The 24,600-nt window shown below is 61.9% G+C and overlaps 1 protein-coding gene and 1 long non-coding RNA gene across 6 annotated transcripts in view; one reads left to right on the top strand and one right to left on the bottom strand.

Moving 5' to 3' along the window:
- Positions 1-23,282, top strand: part of Clec16a (C-type lectin domain containing 16A) — a 177,181-nt gene extending 153,899 nt beyond the window's left edge. For 2 of the 5 annotated variants that reach the window (XM_027940442.2, XM_027940441.2), the window contains exons 22-23: positions 13,020-13,178; positions 22,262-23,282. In XM_027940442.2, the coding sequence (XP_027796243.2) occupies positions 13,020-13,178; positions 22,262-22,623 (521 nt within the window). In that variant the 3' untranslated portion in view covers positions 22,624-23,282. Of the gene's footprint in view, positions 1-13,019; positions 13,179-14,710; positions 14,805-14,835; positions 15,275-19,299; positions 19,424-22,261 lie in introns of those variants that run through there. The other 3 variants (XM_027940444.2, XM_027940443.3, XM_071605472.1) reach the window with 3 other exon arrangements.
- Positions 1,193-15,319, bottom strand: LOC139702915 (uncharacterized). The gene is made up of 2 exons (XR_011705460.1): positions 15,258-15,319; positions 1,193-13,371 (listed from the first exon to the last, which is right to left on the bottom strand). It is a non-coding gene; the product is annotated as an uncharacterized lncRNA (long non-coding RNA).
- Positions 23,283-24,600: the final 1,318 nt, after the last annotated feature.

Below are 24,600 nucleotides of genomic sequence, written 5' to 3'. Positions count from 1 at the left end.
TGGAGCGGGGACGGCCCACGAGCCAGGGGACTGACTCCCTCGGCTGGGGTGAAGTGTCCGCGCCCCCGTGTGAGGCGTGATCGGGACTCGCGGTGAAGGGGGTGAAAGTGGTCCAAAGTGCGTTTTGTGGTGGTCGTGAAGGGAGCTGTGTGCTTCAAGTGTGCAGCTGGTTCAGAATGACGGCATCCCACCAGGGCTGCATCCCAGAGCGCCACCCTGGGCCGGTCAGGCGTCCTGAGACTGTCGTCTGGTTCCCCTGTGCACTCCAGGCCAAGTGTGAAAAGCAGTGAGAACCTCGTAGCACGTTCCGGAATGATCTGGAAACCTGTGCACTCCAGACTCGCCTGGCTTCCTTACTCTTCCCTAAAACTTGCCTTTCCTCCAATTTCTTTTTGACTTTGAAGGAAAAAACCTCTGTGCTTACTGGTAAAAGAGCGCCCTGTCCCCTTTTCCTTCCTGTGAATCATGAGGTACGTGTGCGGTGCGCCTTCCACGCCTTCCCAGAGAGCTCTGGACTGTGGTCTGCCCTCAGGATCGTGGCTTCTGGGAAAGGGTGGCTCTGAAGCTGGGAGCTTCTGTTGCTGCCCCTCCGTCTGGCTCACATCAGTGACTCTTAAATACCACGTCCCCGGTGCCGGTGCCGTTCAGCATGAGCAGGGGGGCGGGGGGCGGCCAGGCCGGCCAGCGAGGGGCCTCCTGTTGGGTGGTAGGGACGGGGCGGGGCCTTTGTAGGCAGGTGCTGCTCGGTGGCTGGCGGCAGCACAACGCCAGCTGCCGTTTCCGGGGCAGCGGGCAGGGCTGTGTGTGCTCTCACGGGGGCGCCTGCGGAGGGCCGTCTCCCCACAGTGTGCCCAGGGGAGGAGACTGGAGGTACCGCTCCGTCACACCACGAGTTGGTAGCAGGGACACGGTCTGAACCCAATTAGTTGTTCCCCTAAGCGCCCCTCTTGGGCTGCACCCATTTCTGTCTGTCCTCAGAGTCCCACCCGTACTCCTCCCCTACCTGGAGGGAGGGTGGCCCTGAAGCACAGCCCCGTCGCGTCACCGAGGGAGACAGGAGCAGCTCCCCCAGCACCGCTGGGCCCAGATGCTCTCGCTCTGGTGACAGGTGACGTGCCCTCAGCCAGGCCTGGGGCCACAGAGGAGGAGCTGCAGTGGATCTGCGAGGAGCGGGATGTACTTGAGTCCAAAGAAGTGTCTCGTGGTCATTTATTAATTGTGAAGGGGAAGGGAAAAATCGGGTTTCCTGGAAAGAGAGAAAGTTCAATATGATAAACTCCAAAAAGCCATCAGAGGCCAACGGGGACAGAAAATAAAGGACAGAGAGTAGAGAGACGTGAATCAAAGTGGCAGTGTGTCGGCAGAGGGGGAGGGCCGTGTTCCTGGTGAGGGGGCCACTGGAGTGAGCGCAGCGGGGCAGGTCAGGGAGCCGCGGGGCTGTGCCCGCGAGGTCACCCAGCCTGAGAACCGGCTGACGGCGACAGGAACAGGCGAGCTGGTCAGCGCTTTCTCTGTCCCCCAGGCCGCCGCGTTGGTCGTCGAGCATTAATGCGTGAATATAGGGAATCAGTTACGGGGAGAGGGAGCCCTGGCCGCCGGCACAGGGACGGGCGCTGGCCTCTCGGCTGTCTCCCACCTGGCTTCTGGCCCGTCTTTCTTGTTTCTGTTTTTAATTTATTTGCTTTTTGACTCTTAGTAGCCAGGCTTGGTAGCACCCGCCTATAACGTGCAGCACCGCAAGTCCCAGGCCAGCCTCAGCCACTTAGGGAGACCCATCTCAGAAATAAAAAGAGCCGGGCAGTGGCTCAGTGGTGGAGCACCCCGGGCCCAATCCCTGGTACCAAAGAAGAGTTTTTCAGTTACCAAAAAAAATACGTGAGTTGATGCTTCATTAAAAAGATCATGAAGACATTACGAATGAGACTTGGGTTCCCTCTGACTACCCGCCCCACTCCTCCTCCCAGACCCGCCTCTGTACATGCGTCCTGTGCAGCCCTGTCTCTGCAAGTCTGGAATCCAAACAGCTCTGAAAACAGAGATAGTTTCTCTGGTCTGTTTGTAAGAGTTGTTGGTGCCACTTCCTGTGAACGTACATGCTTTTTTCCTGTAGAGATTTAATATTTGGGGTTTAACTGCCCACGACCCAGCAGAGGGTCTATAATATGTCTGTCTGTAGTGCCTGGCCTTCTGGCCTAAAGATCATCATGATTCTGCGTCCCCTTCCACGGCTTTCTTTTTCTCAGATACTGCTATGATTAGGAATCTGTTAACGCTTACAGATGGCGTACCCTTTGCCTGGATGTGTAGTATTCCATGGTGTGGATACTGGAGTCTCTCTTGCCAAGCATCATGGTGGTCCATGCTTTTGCTGCCCTGAACACTGCAGCGGTGGGCACCCTCGTGCAGAATTCCGGGTCCAAGGCCTTGTCCTACTAGTGTTGCCATCGTGCCCAGGGCGTCTCCCTCTGCTGTAGAGCACCTCTTCTCAAACGTCATTCTTAGCGACTGCCCAGTAGGCCCCCAGCGGAGGGCTGGTTCCCTGAAGCAGCCTTGATAATAAAGTGCTGAAGCTCTGTGACTTCGACAGCAGGAGTGGTCGCCTTGCCGCTGGGAAGGCAGGATCCAAGATGAAGGCCTGAGCAGAGGGGACTCCTAAGGTCTGTGAGCAGAGGCCGCCCTGCTAGCCTCTGGTGGTCGCTGGCTTACACAAGTTCCTCCCCAACTTCTGCCTCCGTCTCCCTGTGGCCCATCTGCTGACCTCTTCTGAACTAATCAGATCCGCAAAATGACCCTTGCAAATCAGGTCATGTTCCGAGGCACTGGGGTGAGCTGTTTCTGCTGCGTTACGTGCCACCTGTGACCACCACCCTTTTATAGAAATCTTGGCGCACATTTCTAGTTACTCCTCTGGAAACTGTTCCTGAGGGTCAAAGGGATGCCTGTGTCGAAGGCTCTCGATGGCACCTTGCCAGGGTACTTTTCAAAAAGCAGAGTGGCCCTGCCCAGAGCCGCCCCAGGCCCTGTCTCCACGCGCCTGGCTCCGCAGAGACGCCGCGGCGCTCTGGGGCCCACCAGCGTGGGCACGGACATTCTTTCAATCAAGCCACGTTGTTGTTGTTCCTCATTCCTGCCAAAGAGAGTCCACAGGTTGACGGCAAAATAGGAGCCGTGGCTCAGAGCGCTGTGGGGGTGTTTCGCAACCACAGAGGTGACGGAGGTTTCAGAAACACTGGGCCCTCGGCGCCTCGCTGAGGCCTCACTCTGGGGCAGTTTGCCCAGCCAGACGGAGAGGAGTTCTCTGATTTAGTTCAGTTGAAAGCCCACTGCGGCCTGTGCCACCCCGCTGCGGCAGAAGGAATCCAGCAGTAGCCCTCGGTGACTTTGGGGTCCAGGGCGGGCCAGGGAAGGGGTTCTGCAAGGCCATTCAAAGCAAGCCAGCCTCGGGGTGTTTTAGGGTAGATCCTGGGACCTGGGGTTGGGGAGAGAAGCCGGGAAGCCGGAGTGGCTTTAATGGGAGGGACCCCTCAGAGAACAAAGGGCAGCCCTGGGCACTTGGGTCCTCAGGCTGGGAAGCCACGCTGGCCTGGCCGTCTGACTCAGCAGGTGGGAGCTCAGCGGGAGAGCAGGGTGCGAGGCGGGTGAATGGAGCCCGTGTTTAGGGGAGAAGGTCGACCTCAAGTGCAGTGCTGTCTTTTAAAGGCAGGTGGAAGCCTTAGGCTGGTCATTTGGGACAGTTGGCCTGGGTGGACAAAAGCCTGGGGGAGGGGCGCTTGTCGCCAGCTCGGCCGGCCGGCAGGTCCTCAGGGCCTCTCTTTGCAGCCTGTTCCGCAGCCCCCTGCTCTGCTTGTTTGGACCCAGGAAAAGGTAGCGCCTCGTTTCTGTTTCTGACCCCGCCTGCTTGTCTTGGGGAGGAGCGAGGAGCCCGCAGTTGACTTGGCTGCCAGCCAGGGTCGCTGACACCCGATGGCTTTCACATGTCAGCGCGCGGCCACTGCTGGCCCCTTCCCAGTTGTCCAGTAGCTGACCAGGGGACATCTGACCACTTAGCAGATTTATTTCTTTTTTAAACCAGGGCACCTCTCACGGTCACATGGCCTCTGAGATGGCTTTTCCTTGGGCAAAGCTGGTGAACCACCACAGCCCCAACAACAGGCCACCTGTCCTGGCGAGACTTGCCCAGCCTCGCCGGCCGGGCGGCAGCAGTGCCTTTCCTGTGGCCCCCCATGCTCCTCCGGGGGGAAGGGGAGGTGTCGGGCCTGTCAGTATTCGGGGCACTGGTCATCGCATTTGGGTGCCAGGGGTCACTGGAAGGCTGAGGCTTTTCCAGGATCCATGGCTCTGAGACCGTGGGGCTGACCGTAAAGGTCCCCCAGCGAGGGCCTGGAGAAGGAAACCCAGATCTCGCTCCACCCTGGCCAGCCCCAGCACTGGCCGTGGTGCCTTGATTCTGGGGAAGAACTGAAGTCAATGCACACAGTGGTGTGGGCCCAGGTTAATAATGAATGTGGAGGAAGGAGAAAGGATGTTCAATATTTAAACCTTCCAGAGCGCTCGGTCCTCTGCCAGGCATGGCCCTCCGCCGCTTCCTGGATGGGTCTGTACCACGTGCACTTCCCCCACCCCGCCTGGCATCCAGCGCGACCTTCACCTACAGGAGGAAGTGGTGGTGTTTGGGGCAGCCCGAACCAGCAAAGGACAAGAGATTGTCCCTGGTGAAGGAAGGAGGAAGAAGAGAATGTGGAAGTGAGGTCTTTGTGGACCCCGCACCCGGGAGCAGTTTGTGAGCTTGGCTCCAGTCCACGCCGGCTTCCTGTCCCAGAGCCCCCTCTCTCGGAGCCAATGTGTGTTTTAATATAGATGCTGTGCCTTCGTTCTTGAGCGGATGGTGATGGTGGACATGAAACGCAGAGTCGCGTTCAGGAGCGTCTGCCCAGGTCTGCGTACTGGGCGGTCCCTTGAGCTGGCGGGATGCACATCTGGGAACCAATTCCTCGTCTCTTCCTGACACACATTACACAAAAGGAGAAGCGCTCTTTTGGTGGGGGGAGGAAAAACACTCGGCCCAAGACATAATAAAATCACGCTTAAGGATGCAGCAAACTTCAAGTCTCTTAGTTAAAGGAAATCAATACTTTTACAATGAAATATTAATCATACTTTAGAAAAATAAGTCAAAACTACAAATGAGAGTAGCCAGGGCAGTTTAGATGTTGCAGGCTTCAGCTTCACGTTGGCAGAGAGGCGCGGGGGAGGGCGGATCGGCCGCAGCTCATCAGGAGCCCCTCCAGCACCTGGCAGGGCCCCTTTCTAGAGGGTTTTCCATCAAAAAGACGCCTGCCTGCCCCTGAGTGCCTCCGCACTCCAGAGCAGGCGTGGACGGCAGGCTTCTGGACGTGGAGGGGGAGCAGGCCTGGGCCTGGGGCGAGGGCACACCCGCACCGACCAGGAAGCCACTGGCGGAGGCCGTCCCAAGGCAGCACTCGTAATAGGTTGGACGTGGTGAGTGGCTGTTTTTGTAGGTGACTGTGGTTGAATGTTGGCCGTCTGGACCAGGCTCACTGATCCGTTCAGTTCTCCATCACGGAGATCCTAGAGGAACAGTCGGTGTTACCCTGAGGGCGGCCGCACCGAGACCCTGGGACCGGGTAGACGTGATGACGAGACCGAGACCCGGGACCGGGTAGACGTGACGAGACCGAGACCCGGGACCGGGTAGACGTGATGACAAGACCGAGACCCGGGACTGGGTAGACGTGACGAGAGCTTGTCGGCTCCTAGGCTGGTTCTACAGACCTTGGAGACCCAGGCACTGAACGTTGCTGTACCCGGGCCCCAGCCCCTGCATGGCCTCCTGAAATGGCCGTCACAGCAGGTGGCGGGGAAAGAGTTCTGTTTTATGTTGTGTTGTTTTCTCAGAGACATGTCCTCTGCCACATGTCCCTGTGTCTAAAGTCACTTATGAAAACAGAAAGTCCCAGTTCTTACCTCACTGCCCAAGTTTCAGGCATCCCAAATTCCAGTTACCGACACAGCCAGTCCCTCTGGGACCTTTACACCATGTTCCTTCAATCTTACTGCCCTGTGAGGTGTGGGGTCAAGAGAAGACAGGCCACGGGGTGAGCAGGTCCCCCGTCACAGGCCCGCAGGGACGGCCTGGCCCCTGGGTCCTCCTCTCTACTGTGCTCCGTCCCCAGAGTGCAGTGCCTGCCCGTCTAGGCCCTCTCCCTTCCGGACGAGAGAAGCCACATGCATGGCAGTCCCTCAGGACCGACCGTGTCCCTCGGGGCTACCAAGACAGAAGTTGACAGAGCCCAGTCCACCTGACAGCCTCGGCTGGGGCTTCCAGAGCCGTGGTGAGCTGATGCCCATCTTGGTCTCTGTGGCTCAGCACGCCCTGGTCCTGTCTGGCCCACGTTGCTGCGATGGTGTCTCCCCTTCTTTTCTCGCTGATTTGTAACAGAACGTCGTCATCTGTCACTCTGGCCGAACCCCGATCTATTAAAAACACCTGGTAGGAGAGGCTTTGGTGACGTGGCCCGGCTGCCGCGGTTGACCCCTGCTCTGAAAAGTCCCGGTCCTGCAGAAACCAGCAGGAGACTGGGCCCCAGGCACGAGGCTCTCTGCCTGGGGAGTGGGTTAAGTGTGTGTCCACCCCATGTGCCTTCTGCAGAGGATCAAACTAAGTCCCCCTCTGGCCCTCTTGTCCACCAGAGACACCCCGTAGAACGCACAGGGCCAGGTGTGGGTGGCGGTGGGAGCCACTCTTGGCCTGGAAGGGGAGATAGACCTGCCAGGAGATCCCCGGCCCTCCCGAAGCTGGGCTCATGGTTGGCAAGTCGGGCGGGCTGATCCACTGCCCCGTGGGTCCCCAGGCGGCGGGCCGTGTGCCTGGAGGCCCCGGGGACCGTCTAACCCGCCCCCTCTCGATGCTCTTTCAGTAGACAGGCAGTCAAGATGGCCACTGCTGAGCTTTCTAATGCCGTGGCTGAAAGACTGCTGTGGAGCCCTCTACATGCTAATGTACAGACGGTAAATCCCTGGAAGAGGGCCGGGAGGGCGAGTCAGGGCCGGCCACCAGGTCTCCGCAACTCCAGCCACATCCAGAGAGCCAGTCCCCTCTGCCGTCCTCGGGCCAGCCCACCCTCTGTGGCCTGGAGAGCTGCCCTGTCAGGGAAGGCAGGAGGGCGCCCACACATGCAGACTCCAGCTCCTGCGTCCACCCGCCCGGACGCCCCCCTGGCCGCAGAAGGGCCTCTTGGACTGGGGGCAGCACAGGCAGCAGGCCCTCACCGAGGGCAAAGCCCCTCCCGAGGGCAGTTGGGCTCGGAGGGGAAGCGAGGTACTGAAGGCCCTTTTCTCTTTCCGCAGGTTTTCAAGTGTAGTCCTTAAAATCCAAGAGGATTTGTACGCGGATAAAGAGCTGTAGGCTCACAGATCCTGCACGTTCCCCGCGATTTTTGTACGTTGAACATGTCACCCCGCTAAGAGCCACCAGAAATGAACGCCTCGAGCCTTGTCGGCGCGGCCAGTCAGTGACCAGGGCCGCCGTGAGGTAGCGGCTCAGCTGGGCCAAGAGAGGTCGCAGTACTGTCCCCTTCCCCAGGCGCCTGATTGCAGATCTGTCCCCTGGCTGGACAGCAGGTGGCTTCTTTAGTGCCAAGACACAGGGAGGAAACCAGAGCAGGGTGGGGTAGATGCCCCTGGAGCCGGGCTTGTGTGCAGCAGCCCGAAACCGGGCCCCTCAGCCCACTAAAGAGGACCGGCAGGGGGGCCCTGGTGACTCCCTGACTCTTTCCCTGCCACCCAGACTTGGAGGCCCGGCAGAGAGTGAGGCTGCGGGGGCCCCGGGGGTCCACGAGGTCGCGGCCATGGGAACCCACCCACGTGGCCGCAGCTTCTGTCTTCTTTGTGTGGATTTCTGAGGAGACCTGGGCAGCACGCAGGCCCTTGTCTGGCCTGCTGGGTGCCATGCTGGGCTTGAACCAGACCCCCGGCCCCTCTGTCCAGCACGCGCTCTCTGAACAGTTGGTGGTGGCATCTTCCTGAGGCGGCCCTTCCCAGTGGCTCCCCTCCCCACCCGTGGCTTCATCCACCAGCGGGTGGGCTCCGGAGCTGCCTCTGGGTCAGATGGGAATGACAAAGCCGGGCCTGGCCCCAGATCTTGTAAGTGGCATCTGTCCAGAGCAGCCAGTAGGCTGCAGTCCCAGACTCTGTCACAGTCTCAGCCCCTGGTCTCACCCGGGGACCTGGCAGGCTGCCGTGGGAGGGGAAAGGGCAGAGCCCAGGAAGGAGCCAGTGTGGGGGAGCAGCCGTCGTCGGTCTGTGCCGAGGTCACGGGGCCCATTGATTTCTCGCTGCTTCCCAGCACCGCGAGGGGTGGTGAGAAAATGTGAACGCTGCGTCGCCAGAAACCTGAGCCGCGGGCTCGGCGGAGTCTGTAGCAGCAGGCAGCCGGGGACCTCGCTCCCTCTGAGGCACCGGGTTGCTTCCCCGGGGTCAGCTCTCAGCAGGATCCATTCTGTGCTCTTCAACCTGGACTATTAGATAACGGTTGGCTTTGTGGGGGCTAGAGCTCTCCCCCAGATCTGAGAGCCCTTCCCTAGGAGGGGCCCACCTCGGCGGTCAGGCGTGGCCGCCCCAGAGCGTGGCACCCTGGCCCCTGGAGGTCAGAGCCGCTCAGCCCAGGTGTGCGCAGGTGCCCAGGCGGACAGGAGAGGCTGTCGGCCTCACCCGGGCTCCCACCGCCAGTCTGACAGGTCAGGGGTGGAGCACCCGCCTGGCACGCAAAGGCCCTGCTTCCTCCGCACTCTCCAAACAGAGGCCCGAGGACATCAGGAGGCTTTACACAGAGATCTAGATGTCCAGCTGCTCTCGGATGCCGGGACACTGTGGTCACCCTGAGGCCTGCTTCTCAGTGTCCAGGTCTCTGTCGAAGCAGGTGACTCCTGGGGATGCCTGCGAGCTTACTGCCTCTGGCCCTCCTCACCTGGGAGGGTCCCCGTTCCCATGGTGCTGCCAGGTCTGTGTCTCTCAAGAGCAGTGTCCCCCACAGAGATGTCAGGAAGGAAGGGACGCCCCTCCCTGGCCAGGCTGTGCCAGCTGCAGAGGTCCCTTCTTCGTCCCATGACGTTTGAAAAGCCGCCGCATGGCGGTGCCTTCCTGGGATGTGACTCCTGCCCCAGCCAGGCAGCGGCGTCTAGGGCCTCAGGGGACAGAAATCCTGCAGGTGGGGGCTCTGTCCTGAGGTCCCGCCTGGCGTGTTCCCCAGGCCCGGGCCCCGGGAAGCCCAGGCTGAGCCGCAGGGTGAACGTCCAGCTGGAGGCCCCACCCGGTATCGCAGGCTGCCCCCTCTCAGTGCTGCGCTGGGCTCTGGGGCTTCTCTCTCTGGTGCTGGAGTTGGCTTGGAAGCACCAGCAGCCGGATCTTCCTGGAGCAGGTAAGCCGGAGGACTGGCCGTGGGGCGGTCAGAGCTGTGTGGAACGGGGTCACTGGAGTGAGCCTGCAGCCGTTTTCACAGCTTCTGAGGGGCAGAAGTGTCTTCTTGAGTCACACTTTGGTCACGCACCAGAATCCGCAGAGCAATCGCAGTGTGCCAGGGGCACAGCACCAGGCTGGCCGCAGAGGTCCCTCCCTGCTATTTTGCAGATTCAGGAGACCTTTGGCTCCAGGCCCTTCCCACCCTCTGACCTCTGCCGTCCCTGCTGTTCCCCGGTCGTTGCCCCTGCACATCGGGGCCTCAAGTGAATTCAGAAAAAGAAAGGAATAAAAATTCACTTGCACGATATAGGAACGCGTTGAGGATTTCCTAAAGATTTGGGAGTCCATGTGGAGGACCGCCTCCCGTCTCCCTGACCCCTGGAGGTCTCCTCCTCTCCACCTCACCTGACCCGGAGCAGATTCCCCAGCAGATGGAGAGCAGCTTGCCCCTCCAGATGCTCTCGGGCCAGGAGACTCAGCTCACACCCCTGCACTAACAAAGCTTCCCCGCACCTGTATCAGTTAGATGAGGTCCAACTACATCTGAAAGAAAAGTCCATCTCCCTCTCAGGGACAAGGAGCCTGCGTGTGTGGGTAGTCAGGGGCTACACAAGCGCTTCAGGGACCCGATCTTCCTGCTTGATGCTCTGCCATCCCTAATAGGTGATTCACACTCATGGTTCAGGATGGCTGCTGGATTCCCAGCCATCATATCCGTGTTCCAAGAAGCAGAATGGAGGAGGAAGTACCTCCTTTCCTGTTAACAAGCCTTGCCAGGTGCCTTGGTGCACACCTGTAACCCCAGCAACTCAGAAGGCTGAGGCAGGAGGATTGCAAGCTTGAGGCCAGCCTCAGCAACTTAGGAAGAGCCTATCTCAAAATACAATGTCAAAGGGCCAGGAGTAGAGGTCAGTGGTGGAGCACACTGTTCAATTCAGGTGCTGGGGCTGTAGGGGCACTTCTGGGAAATCCCGCATGCTGTGTGCATGTCTGCCTCACTCTCTGGCCATTACTTAGTCACATGGCCATGCTTAGTGGCCAGGTTCTGTGACTCCAGAGGCAGGGAGAATGGCCTGGAGACACAGCTAGCCATATCAGAAGCCTGTCGGAACCTTTCCCCAGAGGGTCCAGGCACTGCCGGCTACAGCGACAGTGGTGCACAGATCCCCTGAGCCTCTCTGCCTGGCCAGCCCTCCCGTCCAGCTGAGGCGGCCCCGGTGGACAGGGCCGTGACCCTGCCTTGAAGCCTCCCACCCGAGCTGGCTCTGAGCAGCCGAGGGGTGGGGAAGAGACACTTGAAGACAGAGAAGAGGAAGGGAGCAGCCCAGACAGGGAGCAGCCCAGCACAGCAGGCGCCGGGGTTCTTGTCCCGAGAGCTGAGGCCCAGCCTTGGCCAGTGGTCTCCATTTCCACTCGGTGGTTCTGCGGGATAGAAGGGACCTGACGCACAGGACCTGGGCGGGGGTCTTGTCTCTCCAACTCTCGTGACACGCAGATCTTACTGCCAGTCTCTGCTCGACCCCCAACCCATCCCCCCAGTGAGAGGACTTTCGTTTTTTGTCTTTTCTGTTTTTTTCCTTGTGGGTCTGGGACAAACCCAGGGTCTGCTGGCTGCGAGGCAGGTGCTTTACCATGAGCCACATCCTCAGCCACCCGGGTCCCACAGAGAGCCACAGGGAAGACTTGTGTCTTCAGAGAAAGGGGCCTGGCCACCTGGGTCACAGCCGCATCTTCGTCCACGAGGGCCGGGCTCGTCGTCGGCGTCAGGGGCTTACAGGCTCCATCCCATCTCCGGGCCCCCCTGGCCCTGTGATGGTGCCTCTGATGGAGAGGCAGCCTGGGAAAGCCGCCTGACGATTTGATTTGTTCAGGGGTAATTCATTTTCGAGGCAAGTAAACAGCTTGTAAACTGGAGGGTTTACCACTTTAAGTGATTAAGAAGTGAGCGGCAATAAAACTCCTTCTTGAGGCTGCTGCTGGCTGTCCCCAAGGAATTTCCCTGGCCGGTGTGTGGATCGCCGGATGTTTGCCCTGGTTCCCCCCCAAGGGCTCCCCCCCACAAGCATCTGTCAGTCACATACGCCCCCTGGACACGGATCCCACAGTTCCCCATAAGCAGAGCCCTGCAGTGGACAGGGCAGGCTCTTGGTCCTGAGCACGGTCCCCTCCGTGCGTAGAGCTGCCTGCCAGGCCTCATCTGAGTGGTGGTCCCGGCAGTTTGCTTCGGGAGCAGATGAGTTAGGTGAGAGGGCTGCCTGGGGCCGTGGCTGCCGGTGGACAGACAGTGAAACCAGGCTGCCCTGGGGCCGCAGCCTGCGCGCCGTCCTCTGCACCAGGTCAGCACCCTGCTTCTCTCTGGAGCCGAGTGGTGAAACGTTGAAGGTTTTGCGGTCGCCATGGCAACCCCTCAGCCCTGCCACCAGGCGAGAGCAGCCCGACTGCCCGTAGACCAGGTCCCAGGGCTGCAGGCTGCGTTCCTGGGTTCTGCCAAAGGGAGACCCGGGCACCGAGGGCCTTCCCGAAGACGTGTTAGCCAGGGCTGGACCTGAGCGGCTCAGCAGGGCAGAGGGCGCGGAGAGGTCTGGGGCTGGCTACAGTGCAGGTGTCCACTCGGACGGTGGCGAGGCATGCAGAATGGCCAGGGTCTTCAGTGTCCTCGCTCTGCTCGAATGGGAGGGCCTGCCCCAACCCCATCCCGACCTGGTACGTGTCGTTGGTGCAGAGCACGGGAGGCCTGCCCAGCTCCCGAGGGCTGAAGGGGAGCCACGCCGTCCGTCGGGGCCTTTGGAAAGGCAGAGTGCTGAAAGGGCAGGCGCTGCGGCTGCAGGACGGCTCGTGTCCTGGAAGGGGCAGCCGGGCTGGGTCGAGGGACTGAGGTCTGTCCATCTGCTGTTCCCCCAGCAGTGGGGTCCTGAGGGTGGACGACTGTCCTCAGCCCGTTGCTGGGAAATAGACGAGAGAAACATGGCCACTGCAGGCCCGTACTTCCAGTGGGGCAGCAGGTGCCGCTGTCTAGGTCCAAGTGTTTCTGAGACATAGAGCTTGTCCCCTCCGTGTGCTAGTGGCCACAGATCACAGAAGCGCCAGGTCCCACCTCCCTGGAGCCCAGGGCCAAGCACATCGCTGGCAGGAAGACTCCAGGCTCCCTCCAGCCCAGGGTGACTTCCCAGTTGGCATCCGGCGCCGTCCCTTTAGCAGAGTAGGGGGTGTCCCCTGAGGCCCCCGACGCCCCGCGACTGTGTGAACTCTGTCCCAGGAGCCTATGGCTGCACGTCCCCTTCAAGGGCAGAGCCCACAGGCTGCTGGGCCAACCCCAGGCACAGATGGACAGCTCCCAACCCTGCCCGGGCTCAAGGGCTGCCCCCATCTCTCCCAGGACACAGCTTCACGTGTGTCCAGGTCGGCCCCTGACCAGTCAGCTCATTCTGGAGAACAGGCCCAGGCCTTCTGGGCACTGGGATGGGGTCCAGTCGCCTTGACATCTAAGACCTCCCGCTGGCCTTCCGGTTTTCTCCCGCTTGACGGCGTCTGTTGTCTTGCAGGCTTCGCCGTGGCCCAGTGCATAAACCAGCACAGCTCGCCATCCCTGTCATCGCCGTCACCACCATCTGCCAGCGGGAGCCCCAGCGGCAGCGGGAACACCAGCCACGGTGACTCGGGGGGCTCATCCTCCACCCCCTCCGCAGCCCAGAGCCCAGCAGGTATTGACCACGTGACTCAGAGGGGTAGGGGCTTTGGAGAACCCCTGGTCCCTCGCCTCCATTGTGACCACTGATACCCAGTGACTGTGTCACAGTGTTTGGGGGACGCTGTCACTCAGGAGGGCACCTTCCATGGCTCGGGTTAGCTCCTGTGTCAGTCTGCTGCACTGCAAGCACCTCCCCGAATACAGAGCTGAGAGGGTAGACAAGGGGGGGGTCACCTGAAACCCGCTGGGCGTCACCCCACAGCCTCAGGTGTCACCACAGGGACCTCCCAGGAGTGACCTTTGAACCTTGCAGAGAGCCGTGTCACTGCTCACGCTCTGCCTGCAGCAGACCTGTCCACTTGCCTGCCGAAGGGCCCCGTGCCCTTGGAGGGCTCCTCAGGCTGTGTGGGACCGCATCTTGCTGTCCTTTAACTTAGTCCAAACGTGGCACCGAGTCCCGGAGCCCCTGGACTCAGCCTGGAAGGGGCTGCCCCACCAGCCCGGCCTCCACCTCAGCCGCCTCCTGCCACTCACCCCGAGCACCCATAGACTCCCCGCCTCCTGCCACTCACCCCTGAGCACCCATAGACTCCCAGCCTCCTGCCACTCACCCGAGCACCCATAGACTCCTGCCACTCACCCCCGAGCACCCATAGACTCCCAGCCTCCTGCCACTCACCCCGAGCACCCATAGACTCCCAGCCTCCTGCCACTCACCCGAGCACCCATAGACTCCCAGCCTCCTGCCACTCACCCGAGCACCCATAGACTCCCAGCCTCCTGCCACTCACCCCTGAGCACCCATAGACTCCCAGCCTCCTGCCACTCACCCGAGCACCCATAGACTCCTGCCACTCACCCCCGAGCACCCATAGACTCCCAGCCTCCTGCCACTCACCCGAGCACCCATAGACTCCCAGCCTCCTGCCACTCACCCGAGCACCCATAGACTCCCAGCCTCCTGCCACTCACCCCTGAGCACCCATAGACTCCCAGCCTCCTGCCACTCACCCCGAGCACCCATAGACTCCCAGCGAGGAGCACACGGGAGGTTCCTGATCAGCTCGGCCCCTAGTGCAGCGAGGAGCAGGGCCCAGGTGGGGACAGACCTTGGTGGCCACCAGCGGATGGTGCGTCTCGCCCCAGGCGTCCCCACCGTGGGCCTGGAGGGTCCCAGTGACACCAGCCTGGGTACCCTCGGTGCCTTCACTGTCCCCACAAGATCCACTCAAGTGCCCTTGCCCATTGTACTTCAGGGGCACCTGACCAAAGTCTCATTAAGTTACGGAGAAAGGGGCGCTGGCCTCGCCGCCACCCAGCCCCAGAGCCAGCGTCCCTGGACACCTGGACTCCCCCCAGCATCTCCAGCTTCACATCCCCAGTGGAGTGAAGCCACCCAGCACCACAGCTGGGCCCCCAGGCCTGTGAAGGTCATCCTCAAGCCACTCGCTGGGACCCTCTTCCCCTGGCATCTGCTCCCCTCCCTGTCCCAGGCTAGGCGGAGGTGGCCACGCACTCTGAGATCCCATCTGGGACTGGTTACAGGTCTGAGCAACCGTCACGGTGTTCCCAGAACATGGCCCTAGGTCCCCGCTGAACCTGGTCCGTGCTTGTGTCCATGTGGCCCCGTGTGCACACCTGCCGTGTGTTTCCGTGTCTGTGTGTGACAGCTGCTACCTGGAGAGCTCGCCCCACACAGCCCGCACGCCTCCCTCACATTGATAAGGAGACGCAGCCAACGGCTGAGTGGACGCATGAGCCCAGAACCGAAACCAGCAGGTGCCACGTTACCAGAATCCGGCCTCAGCCCGAGGATGCCCACGTGAAGGAGGCTGGCGCTTGGCGCTGCACCCCCAGGGGGTCCCAGCCTTCCCCGGCCTTCCTCCGCCCTTCCGTCCCTGTCCCCACCACTCCCCGCAGGGCCCAGGGCTGGTAGCCCTGCTTGTCAGGTGGCCAGGCAGTCCCAGCCAGTCACGGGACCTCTGAGGTGTCTGCTCCTGCTCAGTGTGTCCCAGCAGGCTGGCGGAGACAAGGACACAGGTCCCTGCTTTTTATGCCACACAACAATAAAAGCCTGAGGCCCAGGTCCCACCTCAGACTGCAAGACAGCCAGCGCCTGGTGACCATCAGCCTGCGGGCAACTTCACTTCACCATCACACAGGGACACAGACACCTGGGGACCCAGCTGTTGATCCCTGGAAGGGGGGGCAGCAGAGCCCACAGGCTCCTCTTGCCCTGATGCCAGGCTCCCGGGCCAGCCCTCGACCACCGCAGGCCGAGCAGAACAAAGCCTGCTGCTCACCAGCCGGCTCCAGCATCTGCCTGGTGTCCTACAAAGCTGCTGGAGGAAAAGCCAAGGACGGGAGGAGGAATGGGACCTTGAGTTGGGACGGGGGCCCTTCCGCCAGTGGCCTGGTTTGACACTGGCTCTGAGCACTAACCCAGTGCTGAGTTCCTGATCGGGGAAAGTCGGCCCTGGGCCACCTGCCAGACCTTCCACCCACCGAGGGCCAGCTACTGTCCTCCAGAGGGCCAGCCGGGCAGCCGCGTAGGCTGGAGGAACCTCTTGCCCCAGCCTGTCCACCCATGGGGCCACTTGTCCTCAAAGTGGTGTTTAAGGGCACAGTGCTGAATCAGAAGCACTCCTGTCCCTGGGTTGACAGCCTCCCAGAGTGCAGGGTGCCCCGTGGAGCGGGCAGCAGCCAGGCCCATCTCTGCCATGGAAGCCACAGTTCGCCCAGCCAGGTGTTGGTGGGGAAAGTGTAGAGGTGCCGTCCACCCCTGACGGGACAGGCCCATTTTCCCAAGGTGCTGCTCCACAGTTTCGAAAACTTAGATTGTACAAGGATATCCTTAAAAACGAGGGTGTTGCAGAATCCACTTCTGTGAGGTGGGGTCTGGTGTTCTGCAGCCCAGGGGCCGCTCTGCTGCCCGGTTAACATGTTTCCTAACACAAGAAAGGGCAGTGTGGGGGGCTGGACACGTTCACGGCCTGAGCTCACCACCACACGACATGTCCGTGTATCAGATCAGCCAGTACGCACTGTATCGCTGGTCAGTCACCGCACCTCTCCTGCCAGCCCCTGTGGGTCCCCCAGGTGCGGGAGCAAAGCCAGCTGACGCTCGCTCCGGTTCTGTCCAGCTCAGGGGACCTTACGCTTCCTGCCTGGGTTTGACCAAGGCCCCTGTTTATCCCAAATACAGATGTTCTCAGCTTCCTGTGGGCCCTAGTTTGGGATTCCGGGATTCAGTGAGTCAGGCTGTCCCTTTTGTTTTTGTGGACTTGAGACCTGACCCCAGAGGTCCCTCCACCAGCCCGGCTGTGGCCCGCCTTCTCAGTCCCCCCAGCTGCCCGGCTTCTGGCATGCCCAACCCCATTTCCTTGGCTCATGTGGAGCCCCTGCTAAGCACAGGCACCAGGGTCAGCGGGGACTGGTCCCACAAGTGAGCAGGGTCACTGAGGTCCCTCAGACCTGTGCAGTCACAGACCACTGCAAAGGAGACCTGCAGGGGCTTCATCCGCCAGCACAGCTCAGCTGTGGAAGGTTCCAGAGGCGCCCAGAGGAGGCATCACTGGAGTGAGAGCCAAAGACTGACCAGGCCAGGGATCCGTGAGAAAGGCAGCCCAGGGTCTCTCACAGGTCCACCAGGGCCCCAAGCCCTCCATCTTGCTGGCCACCAGGGAACCCTTCTCCCGTCTCTCGGGCCTCCCTGTCGGGTTGCCTCCCCAGGACAGGCCGTGAGTGGTCTCTGAGAGGCATTCCTGTGGCTGCCAGGCCCAAGGCTGGTGGCCCTGCCGTGACTTCAGCACCTGCAGGCCTAGCCCAGTAGGGCCCTGGCCAGAGCTGGAAAGGGTGCCCTGGTCACCAGGGGCTCCCTCAGTGTTGACAGCAGCGGCTTCTGGGTCCCTCCCCAAGCCCGAGACAGCTGCAGATGCCCTGGAGAGCTCAAGTCAGAGGCCCAGCTGAAGTCCCTGACACCCTGGACCCAACCAGAGGGGTTTTCCCTTCACTGTGGGGTGTTTTGCCTATCAAAGCCGTGCCCGGGGGACCTGAATGGCCAGCGTGATACCCCTGCACCAGTCAGTTCTCGCCCACTGCCATTTGTTTATTAATGCGCCAGTGTTGCCCAAGCTGACCTCCAACTCCTGGGCTCGAGCAATCCTCCTGCCTCAGCCTCCCAAGTACCAGGACTAGGGGCACCCAGCTCACGGGCCTCTAAAGAAAGTGCTGTGGACCCTGCGTGCCTCGTGGGGAGGGCGGGGGGGGACACCTTGGGCTGCAGTGTCCGGGGCCCAGGCGGCTGTGGGCTGAGGAAGCTCAGCGTGATCCCTGGTGAGAAAGCGACAGGGTTGGAACCGCGTCCTTCCCCTCAGCAGCTGATGCTTCTGAGAAGCTGAAACTGCAGAAAACGCCAGGCGGGGGAGGGGGTAGGCCCGGCTTCAGACCCCAGCGCAGGCCACGAGGAAAACCTCACCTCCCAGGTCCCCGCACACCCGCACAGTGACCCGCAAGCCCGGGCCTGCGTGCACACCAGCTGCACACGCACACACAGTCACCACAGTCGCGCACACACTCCCTTCATGGAATTCTGACAAACCCCCTGTCCTCATGACCAGGCACGGTGGCGCAGGCCTGTAATCCCAGTGACTTGGGAGGCTGAGACAGGAGGATCTCAAGTTCAAGGCCAGCCTCAGCAACTTAGCAAGACCTTGTCTAAAAAAAGAGATGGGGGGTGGCTAAGGATGTAGCTCAGAGTGCCCTTGGTCTCAATCCCTAGTACCAACAAAAAAAAAAAGAAAAGAAAACCGTCCCCTCGGATGAGCGCTCTGTGACCTGCCCTGGGTTCCTTAAACAGCCAGTCGCACCTCTGTCTCCGCAGTTGCTGGGCTTCACACGGGTTCCAGATGGGCTACTTTGCAGAGGACAGAAAATTGTTTGTTAGAAAATTATGTCAGAATGCAGGTCAGCCTGTCCTTTGAATGTTCATTTTAGAGCCATTTAGGCTGTGAACTGAGGCTACCTTTGACCCTCCCCAGGGTCGTACAGGGAGGAGGAAGAAGGGCAGGGTGCGGTGGCACATGCCTGGAAACAGGAGGATCACAAATTCAGAGGCAGCCTCAGCAATTTAGGCCCCAAGCAAGTCATTGAGACCCTGTCTTATATAAAAGATGAGCAGGGCTGGGGATGAGGCTCGGTGGTTAAGCCGGGACCCCGTGGTCCCTCCCCTCCCTCGCCTGCTCCCCGCACCCCTGGTCTGGGCACGCCATCTTCAGCCGCACACCCTCATTTCAGGAGCTGGGAGCAGACACCCCAAGACTGGGCTGCACGTCTCTGTACTCAGCCCTCGAGTCCCGAGCCAGACCCCGAGGAGGAGGCGTGACCTGTCCCTGCCTCTCCCTGGCACTTGTTTTTAATGTGGTAAAATCCATGTCACAAACCTGCCACCTTCCGCCCTGCGGTGCCCGAGCGCGTGAGTGCGTTCGCCTGTGTTCTGTGGCATGACGTTGGCCTTTGCTCTTGTCCCGAGTTTGTCTCTAAGTTGTGACCCCCTTGGCCATGAGATGCTCCTGACACTTCTGTTCCACCGATGAGCGCCCACCCTGGCCACCCACTGTCCCTGCAGAGGTTCGGGTCTTCTAAGGCCAGTCACCGTGGGTGGGGGAGAGTGTTGCCCCGACACTCGGGCCGGAATCTGCTGGGTTCACTTAGCTGCTCTGGCCCGGTCCCCAGCACCCCCCCCACTCCCGCCCGCCCGGGCTGTTGTTAAGCTAAAACGGATGGGCAGTTTTGCTTTCTGTCCCTGAGGTTTCTGACCGAGTCTGGAAGTTGCTAATGACCCGTCTTTCCTTCCCCACAGGGCCAAACCGCCCCCGTCCCTCACCCTACTAAGGCGCACGAGTGCGTGGTTTGGTTCCTGGCTCTCCCGACCGGCCGACCCCGAGGGGTGGCGGGCGTCTTGTGTGCCCGGGGCTGGGCCCACGCGTCCGCTGCCAGGAGCCACACCGGCAAGGCCCTGGCCCCACTCTCGTCGATGCTTCGCGTCCGTCGCTGCTGTGTGTCCCTCTCTGCACGTCCCCTTGCTGCTCCATTGTCGAAGGCTTTCTATGATCTGTCCCTGTGTTTCCCTCTAGTCAGGAGTGGCAGGAAAGGACGCCGGCGAGTGTTCAGCCTGTCGGAGGCCGACAGTCACGGCGGCCACTGGGTTTAGTGCTGGGAACTGCGGCTGCCAGGACACCTCGCGCACTGTCACCTCAGGCAGGTCTCCTCCGGCAGCCCCACGGGCCCCGTGTCCCTGCCCCACGGCCTTGCGGGTCAGGGTCTGTGGGAGTCAGGGCCCGGCTGGCCAGGGAGAAGCCGCGCGAGCGGCCTGTCCTCGCCTCCCCAGGCCGCTGCTCCGTCCCCCACTGTCCCCACCCTGCAGTCCTCCCGGCACCAGGCCAGCCCAGGGCCAGAGGCAGCCTCCTGGGGCAGCCCTGTGGGTCCCTGCAGCCAGGCCTGGGGCGTGGGTGGCAGTTGCCTGAGAGGCACAACTTGATGGAGCACTGAGAGCCACCTGATCTCTCTCCCCTGGCCCTGCCGAAGCCCCGGCACCTTCCGTCCCCTTCCAGCCAGAGGCCCCGAGTCAGCTCCCTCATAAACACAGGACAAGCAGGAGTCCCCTCACGCTGAATGCCACCGGGCGAGGGTGGTCTGAGGGCCAGGCCACGGCGGCCGCCCGCCCAGGACGCTGCCCCTGGTGGCTGGCCTGTCCCTCGGGCAGTCTTGCTTGCTGTCCTCTTGTTTCCGCTGCTTGAGCTCCGCCTCTGGCTGCTGTGCTGCCCTCCTGTCGCCGCCCGCCTCTCCCAGCCGAGCTCCAAGTTGAGATCTGTGCTGAAACATGGCCACCCGCCGGCAAGGGTCAGCCGAGGCCCCGCCCCACAGCTGCAGACCAGCCTCGGGGTGCTGTCCTCATGGGCCAGAGTCCTGGGAGGACCCCTGCTGGGTCCTCCTCCAGCTGTGGCTGTGTCCCCACCCACGGGCAGGAGTCAGACTCCCTCCAGTCCCTCACACCCTGGGCCCAACGGCTGGCCTTGGGGCTCGAAAACACCAGGAGCCCAGCTACGCCCAGGGGTCAGTGATAACCCTGCAGCCAAGACTGGACCAGAACACGGTCCTTGCTGGGCTTCGCGGGCAGACCCGGCTGCCGCCCTGCTCCCCCTCGGCTGCACGGACTTGTAGGGGCCCTGCAGGAAGCCACTCTTAGGGGCTGAAAGGAGAGGCGCGAGGCGAGGGAGGGAGAAGGGGTCAGTGAGGAGGGTCTCGGGGTCAACCCACCACTTACAGGAGCGGGGGGTTCTTCCCCTACAGAGTCCAGTTGGCATGTGCTGCTGCTTGTTGGCGGGTCTGCTTTTTGAATGGGGCTCACTGTGCTCTCCCCAGAAGCCCCACCGGGGACCAGGGACCAGGGTTGTCACCTGCAGACCTAGGCTTCAGCCAAGAGGGAGCTCTTGCGTGGAAGCTTCGAGAACAGCCAAGGGAACGGGTCGCCTCTGTCCCCGAGGCAGGACAGGGCCCCTGGAGAACTGGTCCTTTCTAAAGTGCCTGTCCGCTGCTGGACTCGGGCCTGACTCCCTGGAGAGGCTCTGGCCATCTGAAGCCTGTGGAGGCCACCAGAGCCCAGGACCCCGCCCACTCACAGAGCCACACCTTCTGGTGCGTGGAGAGGGTCGTGCTAGGGGCGGCCAGTGGCCCGGCTCCTCTGGTGTCCTTCCCGGTGGAGCGAGTCAGAGTTGGCGAGTAGCGGGAACTCCGGCTCTGCAGGGCTCACGCTGTCCCCCGTGCCAACTGGTGCCAGCTGCCACCTCCCGAGTGAGGACAGGCCCAGGTCCCAGGCAGCGGTTTTCCTGGACCTTCTGTTTCTCTCTCCCCGGATGTCTGGGGCCGCAGCTTGGGGGCAGAGCACAGAGCACGTGCCCAGCATGCACCCGGCCCTGGGTTCCGTCCCCAGCACCACCCCAGAGAGCGGGGTGGGGGGCCTTGGGGAGAAGTGACCCTGCCCGCCCGCCCGCCCGCCGGCCTCCAGGACTCTCCCTCCCACCCCCGCTGTGTGATCTCATTTCGCTCTTTGTCTTTCCATTCTCTTGCTCTGTGTTCAGTTGGCCTTTCTGTTTTATCTTGGCTTAAAAGAGAAAAGAAAACCTAATTGAACTGGAATCACATTGAACCCAAACCGTGGTCCACCTCCCCAGGACCTGGGCGCTGCCACGCGGTGCCCCTCGGCCCTCAGCCTGTGCTCTGCTGACCCCAGATCTGTACGAATAAGGATCTGGCACCCAAGAGGGATGCCCACGGCCCTCCCGCGGAGCCTCTCGGTGCGCGGCCTCTACCTCCCTCCGCCGTGAAGCCCCTGGCTCCTCGTGCCCTCCCAGGCCAGCACATCAGTGGAGAGCAGACAGGCCGTCACCTGTCCCGGTCTATTTGAGGATTTTAAAAAACACCAAAAATGGGGAATGCCACTCTGGAAACACCTGCCCCGGGCAAAGCCTCCTGCTCTCCCTGCAGCCCCCGTGGGTCAGCTCCGAGGGCGCGGCCTGGGCGGGCCTCTGACGGGGCCAGCTCTGCACCGCGGAGGAGACGCACCACCTGCAGGGTTTTGTAAGCTAAAAAAAAGTTTTAAATACTGCAGTGGGCTCCTTCTTGGGTGACTGTCCCCATGCTAGACTCTGGAATGGCCTGAAGTTCTAGGCACGCTGAGCGCAGTGACTTCCCAGTCGTGTTTCTGTCATCAGGCGGGTGGCCCATGGCGTCCGGCACAGCCAGCCCAGGCCAGGTCTGTGTTGGACGTGCGTTCACAGGCCACGGGCCAATTGTGCCCACGCCCCAGGTTTTCGTCAGTCAGGGTGACCCTGGGCCCTGAAACGCTTTCCCCAGGCCCAAGTAAGACTGGCCTTAGTAGCTTCTGTGTCCCCAGAAGGAGTAAGTGGGGCCAGGCCCCGCCCCAGCACCGGCCGTGTCCCACACGTCCCTGGGCCTTGGTTCAGGCGGGAGCAGAGCGCTGGCCGAGGCCCAGCACACAAAGCTGAGTGTGTCCCTGTCGCTTGCTTCCCCACGCAGATGTCCCCACCACTCCAGAGCAGCCTCCGCCTCCGCCTCACCTTCCCGACCAGCTGGTGACCGGCAGGGAAGCAGAAGCAGACGCCAGGCCCAGCAGGAGCCTGGCCCGGGGCCCAGAGCTGGAGACCGCACACCTGTCCCCCAGCCTGCTGCCCGCCCAGCAGCCCACCATCTCCTTGCTCTACGAGGACACTGCTGACGCACTGAGCGTCGAGGCCCCGACTTTGGTCCCACCTGTTGACCCCCACAGCCTCCGTGCCCTTACTGGCATGCCCCAGCCTCCCACGCCAGCCACCACGGGCACCGAGAGCCCCGACGAGGAGTCTGCGTGGGCAGAGCCCGCGGGCCCCGCCGAGCACTGAGTGGGCGCCCGGGGCCTCCCCTGTGCGTGCGGCCCGCTGGTAGGGACCCCAGTGCAGTGACGGCCAGACCTCGGGAGCACCCACAGTTCTGCGCGCCCCGGTACCGCTCTGCCCCCACCCCAAGACTACTGCACTCCACCTGCCGCCGCCCTCACTCGGACCTCCACGGAGACCCGTGCACACAGAGCATGAGGCCACCTCAGAGAGGCAGGAGGCGTAGTGGGCTCGGGCAGGAGCCACCAGCACCCTCTCCCTCGGTGGCTCCTCTGTCGCCCTCCCTGCCGTGCACAGAAGAACCGGACAAGGTCACTGTGGGTAGAAGTTTGTAGCAGAGCGAACTCAGATTCTCCTTCGGCTACTTATTCCTGCGTTTGGCAGCAGATGAAAAACATTTACTTAAAAGGCATCTCTCTGGGGAAAAAGGTCCAAAAACATCCACGACTCCAAGGCCGGGTGTCCCGTACCAGGGTAGGGGTGGTGTTTAGGTGGTTTGTCTCCCTCAGTTTCTCCGTGTTCGGTTGTAGACTCTTAGTGTCGCTGACTCCGTTTTCTTAATGATCCTTATTTCTCTCTTACCGACTCTGCAAGCCTTGGAATGGTAAAGTACCTACCTGAAAAGTTTAGTTTATTTCTAAATAAAACCGAGGGAGTTTCGTGGACTCTCGGGCCGTGTGGAGTGAGAGGGCGGCGGCTGCTCTGGCCTCAGCGGGGTCTATCCATGCAGGGGCCGGGGCGGCCGCTTCCCCAGAACGCACCCTCCAGCACCTCGCAGGGACAGGTCTCCAGCCCCAGCCTCGGTGGCCCCCTCCCCTGTTTACCTGTGAAGGAGCCACTGGGGACTGCCAAGACCCCAGACCCAGCGGCGTGACGGGAACAAGACCAGAAGCGTCTCCGTGTCGCCTGCACCCCACTCCATGTGCGCGGTCCAGAGAAGGCGCCGGCTCAGGCAAGGGTCCCAAGAGCCGGCCTGCTGCTGCCTCTGCTGCTGCTGCTGCTGCCGCCCTGACTCGGGGGGTCCCTTCCCCGGCTGGCATGTGACCCTGCCCCTCCAAGGCTCTGCTTCTCGGCGAGCTTAGCCACCAGGCACGGGGACCCTGGCCGCTGCTCATGGTGGGTCTGGTGCAGCTTTCCTGCAGATGTGTCCACCAGAGAACCGACAGCAGGTGTCATGTCCACCCGGCCTGGCTGTTTGGGTGGCCTCAGGAGATGTGCCGGGAGCTGGCCACTGACTTACCACAGGGAAGTGGCCTGGCCATCTCCGCCAGGCGGCCTTCCCTAGGGCCTCCAAGGTCAGATCTGGGCCTCTGAGTAAACCCAGTGATCACACCGGCCAGGGGAGGGCACCGGTGGGGTGGCCTGCAGGCACCCAAAGCCCCCGCTGGGTGTCCTGCCCGGCCTTCTCCACCCCAGGCAGGAGGACTGTCTGTCCACAGAGAAGACCTGGCTCAGAAGGGAGGCCATCGAGGCAGAAGGTCCAAGAAGGACCAGCCATGACCTCGCAATGCTTCCTGGGAAAGGAAGGGGGATTCGGGAGAGGGGGAGGGCCATGGGCGAGGCAGGTGCCCGTGCCCCAGCAGCCAGCCGCCTTGTGCTTGGTGCCCCGGGGTGGACATGGCGCAGGCTGGCCCTGGCTGGCCCTGGCTGAGCAGCTCGTCCGAACTGTGCGCTTCTGAAGCAACTGTCTCTGGGCCAAAGGAATGAGAGGGCCAGCAGCTCCCGCCCACAGAGCCTGTGAGGACAAGGGTGGCTCCCTGGTGATGCTCATGCAGGTGGCCCCAGCCTGCAGGACCACCACCTGCTGCCTGCACTCAGGCCCTCGGCCAGCTCCCGACGGCCAGCCCTGAGGAGAAAGGACCAGGCCTTGGTAGAAGGCGCCAGTCGGGCCAGGGCTGCTGCCTCTGTCCCTGGCGAAGGACAGGCCTGCCCCGGCCACGCTTGCGAGGTCATCCCCAGGAGCTGGCCTCAGTGAGACCTCCC

This window comes from Marmota flaviventris, chromosome 19, assembly GCF_047511675.1.
Source record: "Marmota flaviventris isolate mMarFla1 chromosome 19, mMarFla1.hap1, whole genome shotgun sequence".
Classification (NCBI taxonomy): Eukaryota; Metazoa; Chordata; class Mammalia; order Rodentia; family Sciuridae; genus Marmota; species Marmota flaviventris.
This window is presented reverse-complemented; position numbering and strand designations above follow the sequence as displayed.